Source organism: Culex pipiens, chromosome 2 (genome assembly GCF_016801865.2).
Source record: "Culex pipiens pallens isolate TS chromosome 2, TS_CPP_V2, whole genome shotgun sequence".
In the NCBI taxonomy this organism is placed as follows: Eukaryota; Metazoa; Arthropoda; class Insecta; order Diptera; family Culicidae; genus Culex; species Culex pipiens.
Genome location: NC_068938.1, coordinates 37,693,139 through 37,704,896, shown reverse-complemented (window position 1 = coordinate 37,704,896; position 11,758 = coordinate 37,693,139). Strand labels below are relative to the sequence as shown.

General features: G+C 36.1%; 1 protein-coding gene across 6 annotated transcripts in view; it reads right to left on the bottom strand.

The window, feature by feature from the left end:
* Positions 1-1,485: 1,485 nt before the first annotated feature.
* LOC120412803 (leupaxin) overlaps positions 1,486-11,758 on the bottom strand; it is a 108,493-nt gene continuing 98,220 nt past the window's right edge. For 5 of the 6 annotated variants that reach the window (XM_039573402.2, XM_039573399.2, XM_039573403.2 and 2 more), the window contains exon 9: positions 1,486-2,669. In XM_039573402.2, the coding sequence (XP_039429336.1) occupies positions 2,403-2,669 (267 nt within the window). In that variant the 3' untranslated portion in view covers positions 1,486-2,402. Of the gene's footprint in view, positions 2,670-10,523; positions 11,574-11,758 lie in introns of those variants that run through there. The other variant, XM_039573404.2, reaches the window with a different exon arrangement.

The window sequence follows — 11,758 nt, the reverse complement described above, 5'->3', positions numbered from 1 at the left end:
ATCATTATTTTTTTCAAAAAATCGAAATATTGGTCGCAAATTTTTTTCAACTTTATTTTTCGATGTAAAATTAAATTTGCAATCAAAAAGTACTTCAGTAAAATTTTTATTAGTTGACCGTTTTCAAGTTATAGCAATTTTAGGTAACTTTTTTGAAAGTAGTCGCAGTTATTCATTTTTTTTTTTGAATTAGTGCCCATGTTTGCCCACTTTTGAAAAACATATTTTTGAAAATCTGAGAATATCCTCTATATTTTGCTTTTAAGAACTTTGTTGATACGACCGTTAGTTGCTGAGATATTGTCATGCAAAGATTTAAAAACAGGAAAATTGATGTTTTCTAAGTCTCACCCAAGCAACCCGCCGTTTTCTAATGTCGATATCTCAGAAACTAATGGTCCGATTTTCAATATAAAAATATGAAACATTCGTGAAATTTTTCGATCTTTTCGAAAACAATATTTTGATTATTTTTTTAAATCAAGACTAACATTTCAAAAGGGCGTAATATTGAATGTTTGGCTGCCAAACTTGTATGGAAAATTATACACACAAGCTAAAGATGCAAAATGGCTACTTTGGACATACCGAAGACACCAAGAATGTTTCAACCAAAAAAAAAATAAAATTGAAAAATACCGTTTTTGTACAGAATATCTTAGCTGTTAAATTAAAAAAAAACCGGAGTCGGAGTAGAAGACAGAAATTCAACTAACCAATCATTTGCCTGTTACGAATTTTACTTAAAGTTTTTGTCTTTGTCTTTTAGTGATTGACACTACAGTCGAGCTATGTTGTTTCAGGGGATAAAGCTAAAAATATATCGAAAGTAAAAGTAAAAAAAAGTAAATCTTCCCAGTTCCTGAGGGGAACACCCTTGAAGAGTATCGGGGCCGGCATTTACAAAGCGGATTCAGTGGCAGTTTCATTCTCAACTTAATGTTAACATGTTAAGGTTAATGTTAACATTCCATAGGTCGCCTCCCTAAGGTGTCGTGATGAGGTCCAGTTTGTGACGATACAATACCTTCACTTTACTAAGCAATCGATTCCAGAAGAGAAAAGATCACCAGTTGTGTTGGTCCGAGCCGGGATTTGAACCCCGATCTACCGCTTACGAGGCGGAAGCGTTACCACTGGGCTACGTGGCTCGATCAAAGTAACATGAACTCATTTTGTGAAGATTCATTCTACCAAAAATTCAAAACATATGAAAATTTATCCAAGCTTTTCAAATGACTCATTGTTTAAAAGAACGTTTACGTTAACAAATTATCATTTAAATGTACCCGATAGAAAACTAGCATTGTAAAGCCTTATTAATTATTTTCTAATATTGAGATGTTGCCTGAAACGTAAAAAAAAACCTTGATCTTAAAAAAGCTCTTAGTTCAGTGTCATTCCTGCTGACGATACACAGCTTTTTATTAGTTCAGTTAGAAAGACAAGGGAAGGAACTTTCGGATCAATGATAACACCACTTGATTTAGTTTCCAATGACCGGTGACCGTTTCTGGAACGCTTCCTTTAAGACGGGTTTTTTTTGCTGTTGCTGTTTATTCTAAACTGTTAGCGAGTAATAATCGTCTATTCCATATATTGGCTACACTGTTGGCGGATTTCAAAAGGTGTTTGCTAAAGGATGTAATACGGGGGGCGATCTTTCTAAATATCATCTGTGTTTGCTCTATGTTGTAAAGATTCGTTTTGTGCTGCATCGATCAAACGTTTCAATAATTGTAAATTTTCAGTTTTTTTTATTTTGTTTTGTAATTTTGAACTTTGGATAGTTTTAAACGTTATTCGTCGTCTTGTGTTATCAACTCTCTTTTTTTTTTGCTTTTCCAAACACTTTCAGTTTTTGGAGATTTTTCGTTATTAGATTTTGCTACAACGTTTTCGCTCTAGATTGACTGCTGTTTGAAAACTCACGATCGGCTACGTCGAAATTGTTAAATACTTGATAGGTTATACATTGCATCAGTTTTCATGCCGTACGGTGGCGATACATGGCTGACCGTCGTATTGCGCAAAGTTAAGCTAAAAGTTAGATTATACAGTTTATCTGTACTCTGAGTGCTGCTGCCCAGAAATAGTGCAATAGAATTAAATAACTAGAAGAGTGGGGCTCTTGCTGGAAATTGTTTATCGCTACTGTTAAGTAAACATTTCAATAAGAACAGAGTTGAACAGAAATTATGGATAAACAATGTGTAATCTAAACGACCCGATTCGAACGGACAATCAATTGAAATACTTTGCCTATGGTTCAGATATGGAAGAGACAGTGGGACACATAAAGTATAGAAAAGAAGAAACACGTAGGAAAACGAAGAAATATTCCCACACATACAGAAACACACCTGCACACGCACACACAGCACGCTCACACGTCGCCCGATTTATCCAAACAGCTTGTCGAAGCACTGGTGGCAGTAGGGTTTGTCGTTCTGCTCCTTGAAGGTGCCCTTGTTCAGCTGCTTCAGGCAGAAGGCGCACACGAAATGCTCCGGGTGGAATTTCTTAAACATGGCCGTGATGCACCGTCCGGTGATGGGCTTGGAGCAACCCGCGCACAGCGATCCCCGCTTGGCGTGGTAGTGGGTCTCGCAGTACGGCAGACCCTCGTGGTCGAAAAATGAACCGCCAAAGAAGGGCTGACGGCAGTCCTGGAAGGTAGGAAGAGGGGAAGGTGTTAGGAAAATTGCCTTGAAGTTTTTTTTTATTTTGATCCCAAAAAACAATCCATGATTAAAATTTCAATTTTAAATTCCACAATCAATTTTTTTAAAGCTTCTTGTACATTTGCTTTTAAAGAAAAAAATCAAGTTGAAAAACAATGATTAACTGCAATATTTTTTTATGAAATTTTTCCATGAGTTTAAAACATTAAAAACATACAGCTATTTAATATTTAATTAAAACAGCTCTTAAAGTCATGAAAAGTGTTGTTAAAAAATATTCTAAGTTGAGCTTGTTTACAAAAGCTTCAACTATGCTAAAGGAATCTATGTACGGAAAACCAAACCAGTCAATTAAACTAAAGGCTGGTTTCAGTGACTAGAAAAATGCAGATATCAAGTCTACCTAAAACTAAGTACGGAGAAATGTTGAAGTTAACATTTCGGTTTGAGCGCGTTGGACACTGCGCGCGCTTGGGATTTGAAAATTTTAAATGGTAAATAACATAACGAAATAAAACATAAGCTAAAAAAATTAAGAAAACAACAATTTATAAACTGAATTAATTAATTTAAAGAATCCAGAAACCAAAAATTTTAAAATTTAGAATCTATAATTTTGTAATTATAAAATTCTAAATAAAAATTTAAATGACAAGCCATAGTTTCAAAATTAGCATGAAAAAGGGGTTTTAGATGCAATTTACACTAATTCAGTTGTTTTGCAATTTTTAGTTACAAAAACTTTAAGTAAAATTTGTACCAGCCTTATTACATTATGTAATTACGAGATTATATATTTAGAACATTTTTAACTGTTAAATTTTTAATTGTCGCCAGAAAATCAGACATATTTGAAGTTATATTCAGCTTAGAAACTAATTTGCTGATTCAAGAATTTTTAATTTCGAAATTTTTAGAATTTTTAAAATGTGATTTATCATTTATTACGATGATTTTTATTTTTGAAATTTTTCAATTGCAGCATAATTCAAAATTTGAATTTTGGATGTTCTGAATTTTCTCATTCTGCATTTTCAGTTTTTAAATTAGTGTTTTTTGAATGTTTTAATTTAAGATAGTTTATTTTTCTATGTCTAAAATTATATATATATTTTTTAATTTTTGTTTTTTTTATAAATTAGTTTTTTTCAATTTCTCAATCTCTGAATATAAATCTGTAAAATTTGAATTTCTGATATTTTCTGGCTGTTATCCCTGATATTTTGAAGGACTTTTATGCAAATGACGTATTCAAAGTTCTGAAAAACAGTTAAAACTAGTTTCAAAAGCACTGCCATTTCCACTTTCTCAACTGTAAACAAATGGAATGGAAATTGAATGTACTTTTTAAATCTGCAATATAGAAGAGATGTATTTTTTCATTTAGAACAAAAAAAAATAAATTATGTCTGGAGTTTTTTTTAAAGGTCCAATAAACCAAATTTTCAGTTTTAGCTTTTTGGGTGTTTTTAATACCCCTGACTCAAGGCGGTTTCAAAAACACCCAAAAAGCAAAACTGGAAATTTGGTTTATTGGAACTTTAAAAAAAACTCCAGATTTGTTTATTGTAACTTAACGGGTTAAATCCCATTTAAACTTCAAAAATGGATCGCCAGGTCCTGTGGAACCAATCAGGCTTTGGAAATGATTTTGTTACATCATTGTGTTTAGCTTAAATCTTAAATGGCATGCAATAATATTTTATAAACTTTTCCATCGTTTTTTTCTTTGAGCCCAAGCTATCCCTGGTCGAATGTCTCTTTACAATTTTTTGTGCACCTTGTTTTTTCAGGAAGACAAAACAAAACCAAATATTTACTACCAGACCTCTCCGTATTTTTTAAACATAAACGATCATAAAATAAACATTAAACTCGGCAATTAGGTCATCTTGAAATTGGTTTCGCTAAAAGCTATCCATCAGCTCTCGAGCGGAAATATGACAAGTGCGTCCAAAAGTGCCCCCGTTGATAGAGAAGTATCAAATTTTGGTCCATTATTAGCGGTACGGTGCTTGAAATAGACGATTTGGTCATCCAGCAGGCTGGTTAAATTTAGAGCGATCCCATGACAGAATACGACAACAACACAGCCAAAACCCGAAAGCATAAAAACATGGACCAGCCGCGAGCGTAAATTTGCGATGATCTAATTAAAACAAACAAGCAGTGCATGGCCTAGAATTCTTCCCATTTTCCGGGACAACAGTAAGCGATTCCAAGAATTACACACCAGATGGGGATCATCGCCAAATGTCACCGAGAGAATGCATGAAATTTCAATCATTTTCCCGTAACAAAACCGCAGACAGTTTAGAACCGTTGCAAATTCTACCCAGCCCACAGAAGACACCTCTGCCGAGGAGGAGAGGCTATTTTTAGCTGAATTTCCGTACATCATTGCAGGCAAATTTAAACACGTACGAGAGCAGTGCACTTCAAATGTTTAGATCAACTCGACGCGGCATGGAGTCAACGGAACGGAGATTTGTTTTTGGAACGAACGCTCGATTTATGACCCCCCGCCCCGTTGAAAGGTACAGCAGGTACCTTCAAGTTTTTCGCAAACTTGCAACGCCGATGACAAATGTCAGCAACGACTGGGCGCTGTCAGCGAACATGTAGTGAATGTACGGGGAGATCGTGGGACTGTAATTGCATTAAAAGGGTGTTTAATTTGTTGTAAGGCATCCTAACTTGGCAGAGATTAGGTCAAATTGCATGTTTGAAACGTGATTAATTTGTGTACTTGCTAGGAGATGATCTCGTTCATCGTAAATCATTTGAAAGAAAGGAAGAAACACTTGTTTTTCATGATTTCTCGAAATTTAATAATCATTTGATGATCTTTTGCACACACAAAAATGTTGAAAACATATAGTGAAGAAAAATATAGTAAAATTGATTTGTGTTTAACAAACCATCCTAAGTTTAAAAAAAAATCACCAAATAAACTTCAGCTGCCCGTAGTTCATCCATCATTGGGTCCTACAAACTTAACTAACCACAACAGCGCGAGAGACATGCAGAACAACTGCTGCAACCGTCATCAACCATGCTGAAGCCGCGGTGGCGGCACTATAATTGGGTAATAATAATCTCGTACCCGTCACCACACTTGACTTATTAAATTTGCTCCTTTCATTTTAGTGCACAACGACGACGACTACAGAAGAAAAAAAAACCAGAGCAACGTCTCAAACCCACCTGACGCGCTGCTGCATCGCTCTTGTAGCCGTAGCAAATTAACGCCCCGGTACAACACATGTCAGGTCGCGCCGAAAGCTGACGACACTTTCGAATCCTTTCACCTTGAGGCGCAAATTCGCGATTCTCAACGTGGCGGCGATGGTTAAGAACCGAAAGTGTAATTCTTGCACGCCGCCAACTTTCCCGCTTAACTACCCCACAAAACTGCAAATCGTAAATCAATTCGCAAAACTTTGAAAACAACCGCGCGCTCTGGTGTTGTGGATGCCCTTGAAAAGTTAGTTCATTACCAGATAATCTTTCGCGGGGAAATTTGCACCAAAGTCGAAGCGAAATAGAACGAGAATTGTACGCTCTTTTTCGAATTGAGTCGAATCACGCGAACTTTGGCAGGACTACATGTTTTCCAATACAACTAAGCTAAATAGCTATTCGTGCATGAGGGAAAGGAGAGAGTGCAGCGCCAGAATGCCGCCACGCTACATTGATTAAAACGATGTGGCGAATATGTCTTTCCACAAGGCACCTGTCATTGGTTATTTATAAAACCATTTGTTTATCCCCTTAAGAATGAAAAAAAATGTTTAGCACGTGATATTTGCGTTACACAACACCAAACATTATAAAAACTAAATTTAAAAAAATGATTTGGGGTAATAAAAAAATACCTTACATGAGCAATTCTCTGAGATTTCGGTCATTCGATTTTTTCTGTATTTTTTAATCCGGCTGAAACTTTTGTGGTGCCTTTGGTATGCCCAGAAAGCCATTTTGCATCATTAGTTTGTCCATATAATTTTCCATACAAATTTGGCAGCTGTCCATACAAAAATGACATGTGAAAATTCAAAAACTTGTATCTTTTGAAGGATTTTTTTGATCGATTTGGTGTCTTCGGCAAAGTTGTAGGTATGGATGTGGACTACACTGAAAAATAATGATACACGGAAACACAAATTTTTGGTGATTTTTAATTTCACTTTTTGTTACTAAAACTTGATTTGAAAAAAAAAATACTATTTTTTTATATGTTTTAGAGGACATCAAATGCCAACTTTTCACAAATATCCAGAATGGGAAAAAATCTTTGACCGAGTCATGATTTTTTGAATCAATACATTTTTTTTCAAAACATCGAAATATTGGTCGCAATGTTTATTCAATTTAATTTTTCGATGTAAAATTTAATTTGCAATCAAAAAGTACTCTAGTGAAATTTTGATAAAGTGCGCCGGTTTCAAGTTATAGCCATTTTGATGTAACTTTTTTTTAAGATAGTCGCAGTTATTGATTTTTTAAAAATAGTGCCCATGTTTGCCCACTTTTGGAAAAAATATTTTTGAAAAGCTGAAAAAATTCTCTAAATTTTGCTATTTCGGACTTTGTTGATACAACCCTTAGTTGCTGAGATATTGCCATGCAAAGGGTTAAAACAAGCAAATTGATGTCTCACCCAAAAAAAAAAATAAAGAAAAAAACAAATTGGCGTTCTCGATTGCGAGATTCCTACTCGAAAGTAGGTGTCCGAAGGCTTGATTGTTGAGGCAATTGCAAACCTATTTTTACATCTTAGCTTCCATTCATGGATCCATTAATCTTTTCGAAAAAAATATTTTCAAAATTTTTAAATCAAGGCATCATTTCAAAAAGACCAAACATTCAATATTACGCCCTTTTGATATGTTAGTCTTGATTTAAAAATTTTGAAAATATTTTTTTCGCAGAGATCGGAACATTTCACGAATGTTTCATGTTTTGACATTGTAAATTGGACAATAAGTTGCTGAGATATCGACAATAGAAAATGGTGGGTTGTTTGGGTGAGACTTAGAAAACATCAATTTTCCTGCTTTTTAAACCTTTACATGGCAATATCTCAGCAACTAAGGGTCGTATCAACAAAGTCCGAAAAAGCAAAATATAGAGAATTTTCTCAGCTTTTCAAAAATATTTTTTTGAAAGGTAGGCAAACATGGCCGCTATTTTTAAAAAATCAATAACTGCGACTATTTTGAAAAAAGTTACATAAAAATGGCTATAACTTGAAAACGATGAACTTTATCAAAATTTCAATAAAATACTTTTTGATTGCAAATTCAATTATACTTCGAAAAATGAAGTAGAAAAATTTGAATTTTCATACATCAGCCATTCCACGTCAAACGGGAAGTCTCCAAATCAAAAGTGCTCCGAATTGGCTCAAATTTGGAGTGGGGGTTCTTTGGCCCAAATAATTAGACCCGTATTTTTTTGTTTGGCGATTAGGATGGTCCTATCCGAAATAGGGTGATCCAAAAAATTGCGTTTTTCGTCGATTTTCGCAAAAATCATATCTCCGGAACGGCTGAATCAATTTTGGAGCGCCACAATTCGAAAGAAAGGTTATTAGTTGGGCTTTTAAGGAAAAATATGTTGAGGTCCAAAAAAACTAGCTGAATATTTGAAAAGGTCCTATGATAATTTCATTTGACGATGTTATCGCGATGTTATCGCTAGGTCATCGCTGAAATTTTTGAGTTATCACAGTTTTAGTGAAAAAAGTTGATTTTTACCCGTTTTCATCATTTTTCAGTTTTTGCGCGCGGCGCGTCGAAAAACCCAGTTTTTATGTTCAAAAATTCATATCTCCGAAACGTGTTTATGGATATTCGGAATTTTTTGATATGTTATGTAAAATATTACAAGGAATCAGGGAAAAATATTTTCAAACATAGGCTCTTTGGTCCCGAGACCTTGAAATCGTCAAATGAAATTATCATAGGACCTTTTCAAATATTCAGCTGGTTTTTTTGGACCTCAACATATTTTTCCTTAAAAACCCAACTAACCTTTCTTTTGAATTGTGGCGCTCCAAAATTGGTTCAGCCGTTCCGGAGATATGATTTTTTGAATAATGTGGTTTTTGCGAAAATCGACGAAAAACGCAATTTTTTGGATCACCCTATTTCGGATAGGACCACCCTAATCGCCAAACAAAAAAATGCGGGTCTAATTATTTGGGCCAAAGAACCCCAACTCCAAATTTGAGCCAAATCGGAGCAGTTTTGATTTGGAGACTTCCTGTTTGACGTGGAATGGTTGACATCATTTTTGTATGGAAAGCTGCCAAATTTGTATGGAAAATTATATGGACAAACTAATGATGCAAAATGGCTTTTTTGGGCATGCCGAAGGCACCACAAAAGTTTCAGCCGGATTAAAAAATACAAAAATTAAAATTAAAGAAAAAATACCGATTCCGTAGAGAACTGCTGACATATATTTAATTTTTAGAAAAACATAATTTTTATCAATCATTTTTCAGTTTTTTTTTTAATGAAGTCCTAACTCTTGATGGTTACGAGCAAACTCCTTAGGGACCATCCATAAACCACGTGGACACTTTTTTGGAAATCCCCCCCCCCCACATCACCCCTGCGTGGGCAATTTTTCATACAAAAAAACCTTCAATCGTCATATACCCCTCCTTAAAGTGGTTTATGGATTGCCCCATTTTTTTTTTTTTTTTTGCAAAATCAAAACATTGTAACATCCTAAAAAAAATACGAAATTTTATAATTAAAAATTGTGTTCAAAATTAAAAAATGGCCCTTCTGGGTTATTACAGATTAAAAAAGAACATTGAGCTTTAGTATGACCCTTAAACCACTCTAAAGAGATTTTGAATTTTGAAATCCAAGATGGCGGCCAAAATGGCGATGATGAAACATTGAAAAAATACATTTTTTCAATTTTACAGACAACCATTCAAGTTTGACTAAAGTGGGGTCGCAAAACTTGAATTAAATGTTTAAAATAAGAAAATTTAAAAAAAATTTCATCGTGATTTGATTATTCCAAGTCCCATACAAACCATCGGATGATCGAACTTCGGATAATCGAGTCTGGACTGCATTTAGAAATCCTGGATAACTATGGGTCAGGGCTGAATTGTATTGTGAAGCTAATCCCGCGATTACGTTCGATTAGACGAAAACTCAAGCATTTTAAATTAAGTAGATTTTCCATAGAAAAAGTCACTTTTTCAGTTTTAAGGCAATTTTTGAGCATGATGGCCAGTTGGTCTACAACCTATGATGTTGATATTAATCGAAAAAATTGCTAATATCCTACAATGTGGGCGTAACCGGATACTGACTTCCTCCTTGAAATGTTCGAGCTTAAAGTTCAAAAAAGATACTTTTAACTTTAAATTGAATTAAATCACCAACAAATAATTTGGTAAGCTTGGCTAAACCACATTTGTTTACTTTAAAAATCCAGATAACAAACCACGACCGCAATCACTGCAAATCACAGCTTACACCAGTCGCTTTCGAGTACAAATTTCACGACCACATAAAAAAGCCGATCGATATCAAAACAAGAACACTTTAAAACCCAACGCTACCTCGCATTAATATAGAGATAGATAACCGCAGCGCGAGTAAGCACGCTAAAAATAACCGTCGTCAAAACGTTGGAAAATCCGTTGTTTACATTTCCCTTCAAGGGCACCACCGCTGTGCGGTGTGTCACAACTGTCACATGTGTCAATAGTTCCCAGCGGCTAGACACCCTGTCGCGCCGTCACCCTGATTATCGTCGAGACTTTTAATTTTAAATTGCTCTGAGTAATTGAGCCGAATGAAGGAATATCAAAGGTCGAAAACAAAACCACAATTTTAATTATTTACCGAGCGTCGCGACGCTCCCGCCTGACGTCATCGATAGCTAGAACGTGAAGACGCGCAATTCGATACTGTCAACGCGCGGAATGATCTCATTCAAAGCGCCCGCGCGCGATATCGCGCAAAATAAGAAGACGTTGCAAAATAGAGACATATTCGCGTGTGCAAACAGTCTCGCGGGGGAAGGTAAACATGCGTGGAACAGGGGGTGGTGGGAGAGGGGGGAAACGCAAATTACGTAACGCGTCCCCTCTCAAGCATGACACCATCCTGCACCCCGCAACAATGGCTTAACTTTGGTTTGTTTGTGGTTTTGTTTGTGTTTTTTTTTATTTTCTTTTTTATTCTTTATTTACAATACTATCTTTGTTTTACAATTAATAAGTATTACAATGTATATAGATAAATCGGTCTCTTTTTAGTAATAAAAACAATCTTAAAATATTCCTTCATTTCTCAACTTTGTTTGTTTGTGTGTCTTCAAGTCCGTCCGAAGGTCTGTTTTGTGTACTCTAGAACGGGGGGGATTTCGTTCAGTCAGAGACCGCGCGTCTTCAGTAAGTCAGGGGGATAATTAATGGTTAGTCAGATGGGGGACACCTGTAAGAAGAGGTCAGAAAAGCGAGAAGCATACATGTGCGTGGGTGGTTCCTGAGACACCGGCCATCCCCGCAGGGGACGGGGGTCTCTTCACCGCGCGGCTAAACTAGGTCATTGTTGGGATGGTTCCTCCCAGAAGGCGTAATTTGCTTAAGTAGAACCGGAAACGGGTCGTTTCCTAATCTTGCTCCCTACAGAACAGGTGTGAGGCGTGAGTAGCAACGGCGACATTAACAAGAAGCCTGGTGTGACTTTTGGGGAGTAAAATGTGTTGTGGTTGGTTCTCCGGACTTCGGCTATTTTCGACGCACCCTCTCTAGTCGTCGTCATCGCCTCCGGCGCACAAAGGACAGACGGGCTTGCCTTCCATCGCGTAGAACGACTTGCCAGTGACCGCTTTTTTGCAATCCTATAAATAAAGCTTGATTATTGCTCTCTCTCATTTAGATTGGAGAATCTTTTTTTGGCGTCGACCTTCCTTGAAACCCATCAATATCGCGGAGATCCCACACCCTTGTCGAAGTTCCGCGGAATTCGCGCAGGGTAGTAAAATAGTGAATCAAGTAAATATTTACACGCTCCCGGCTCCATGTT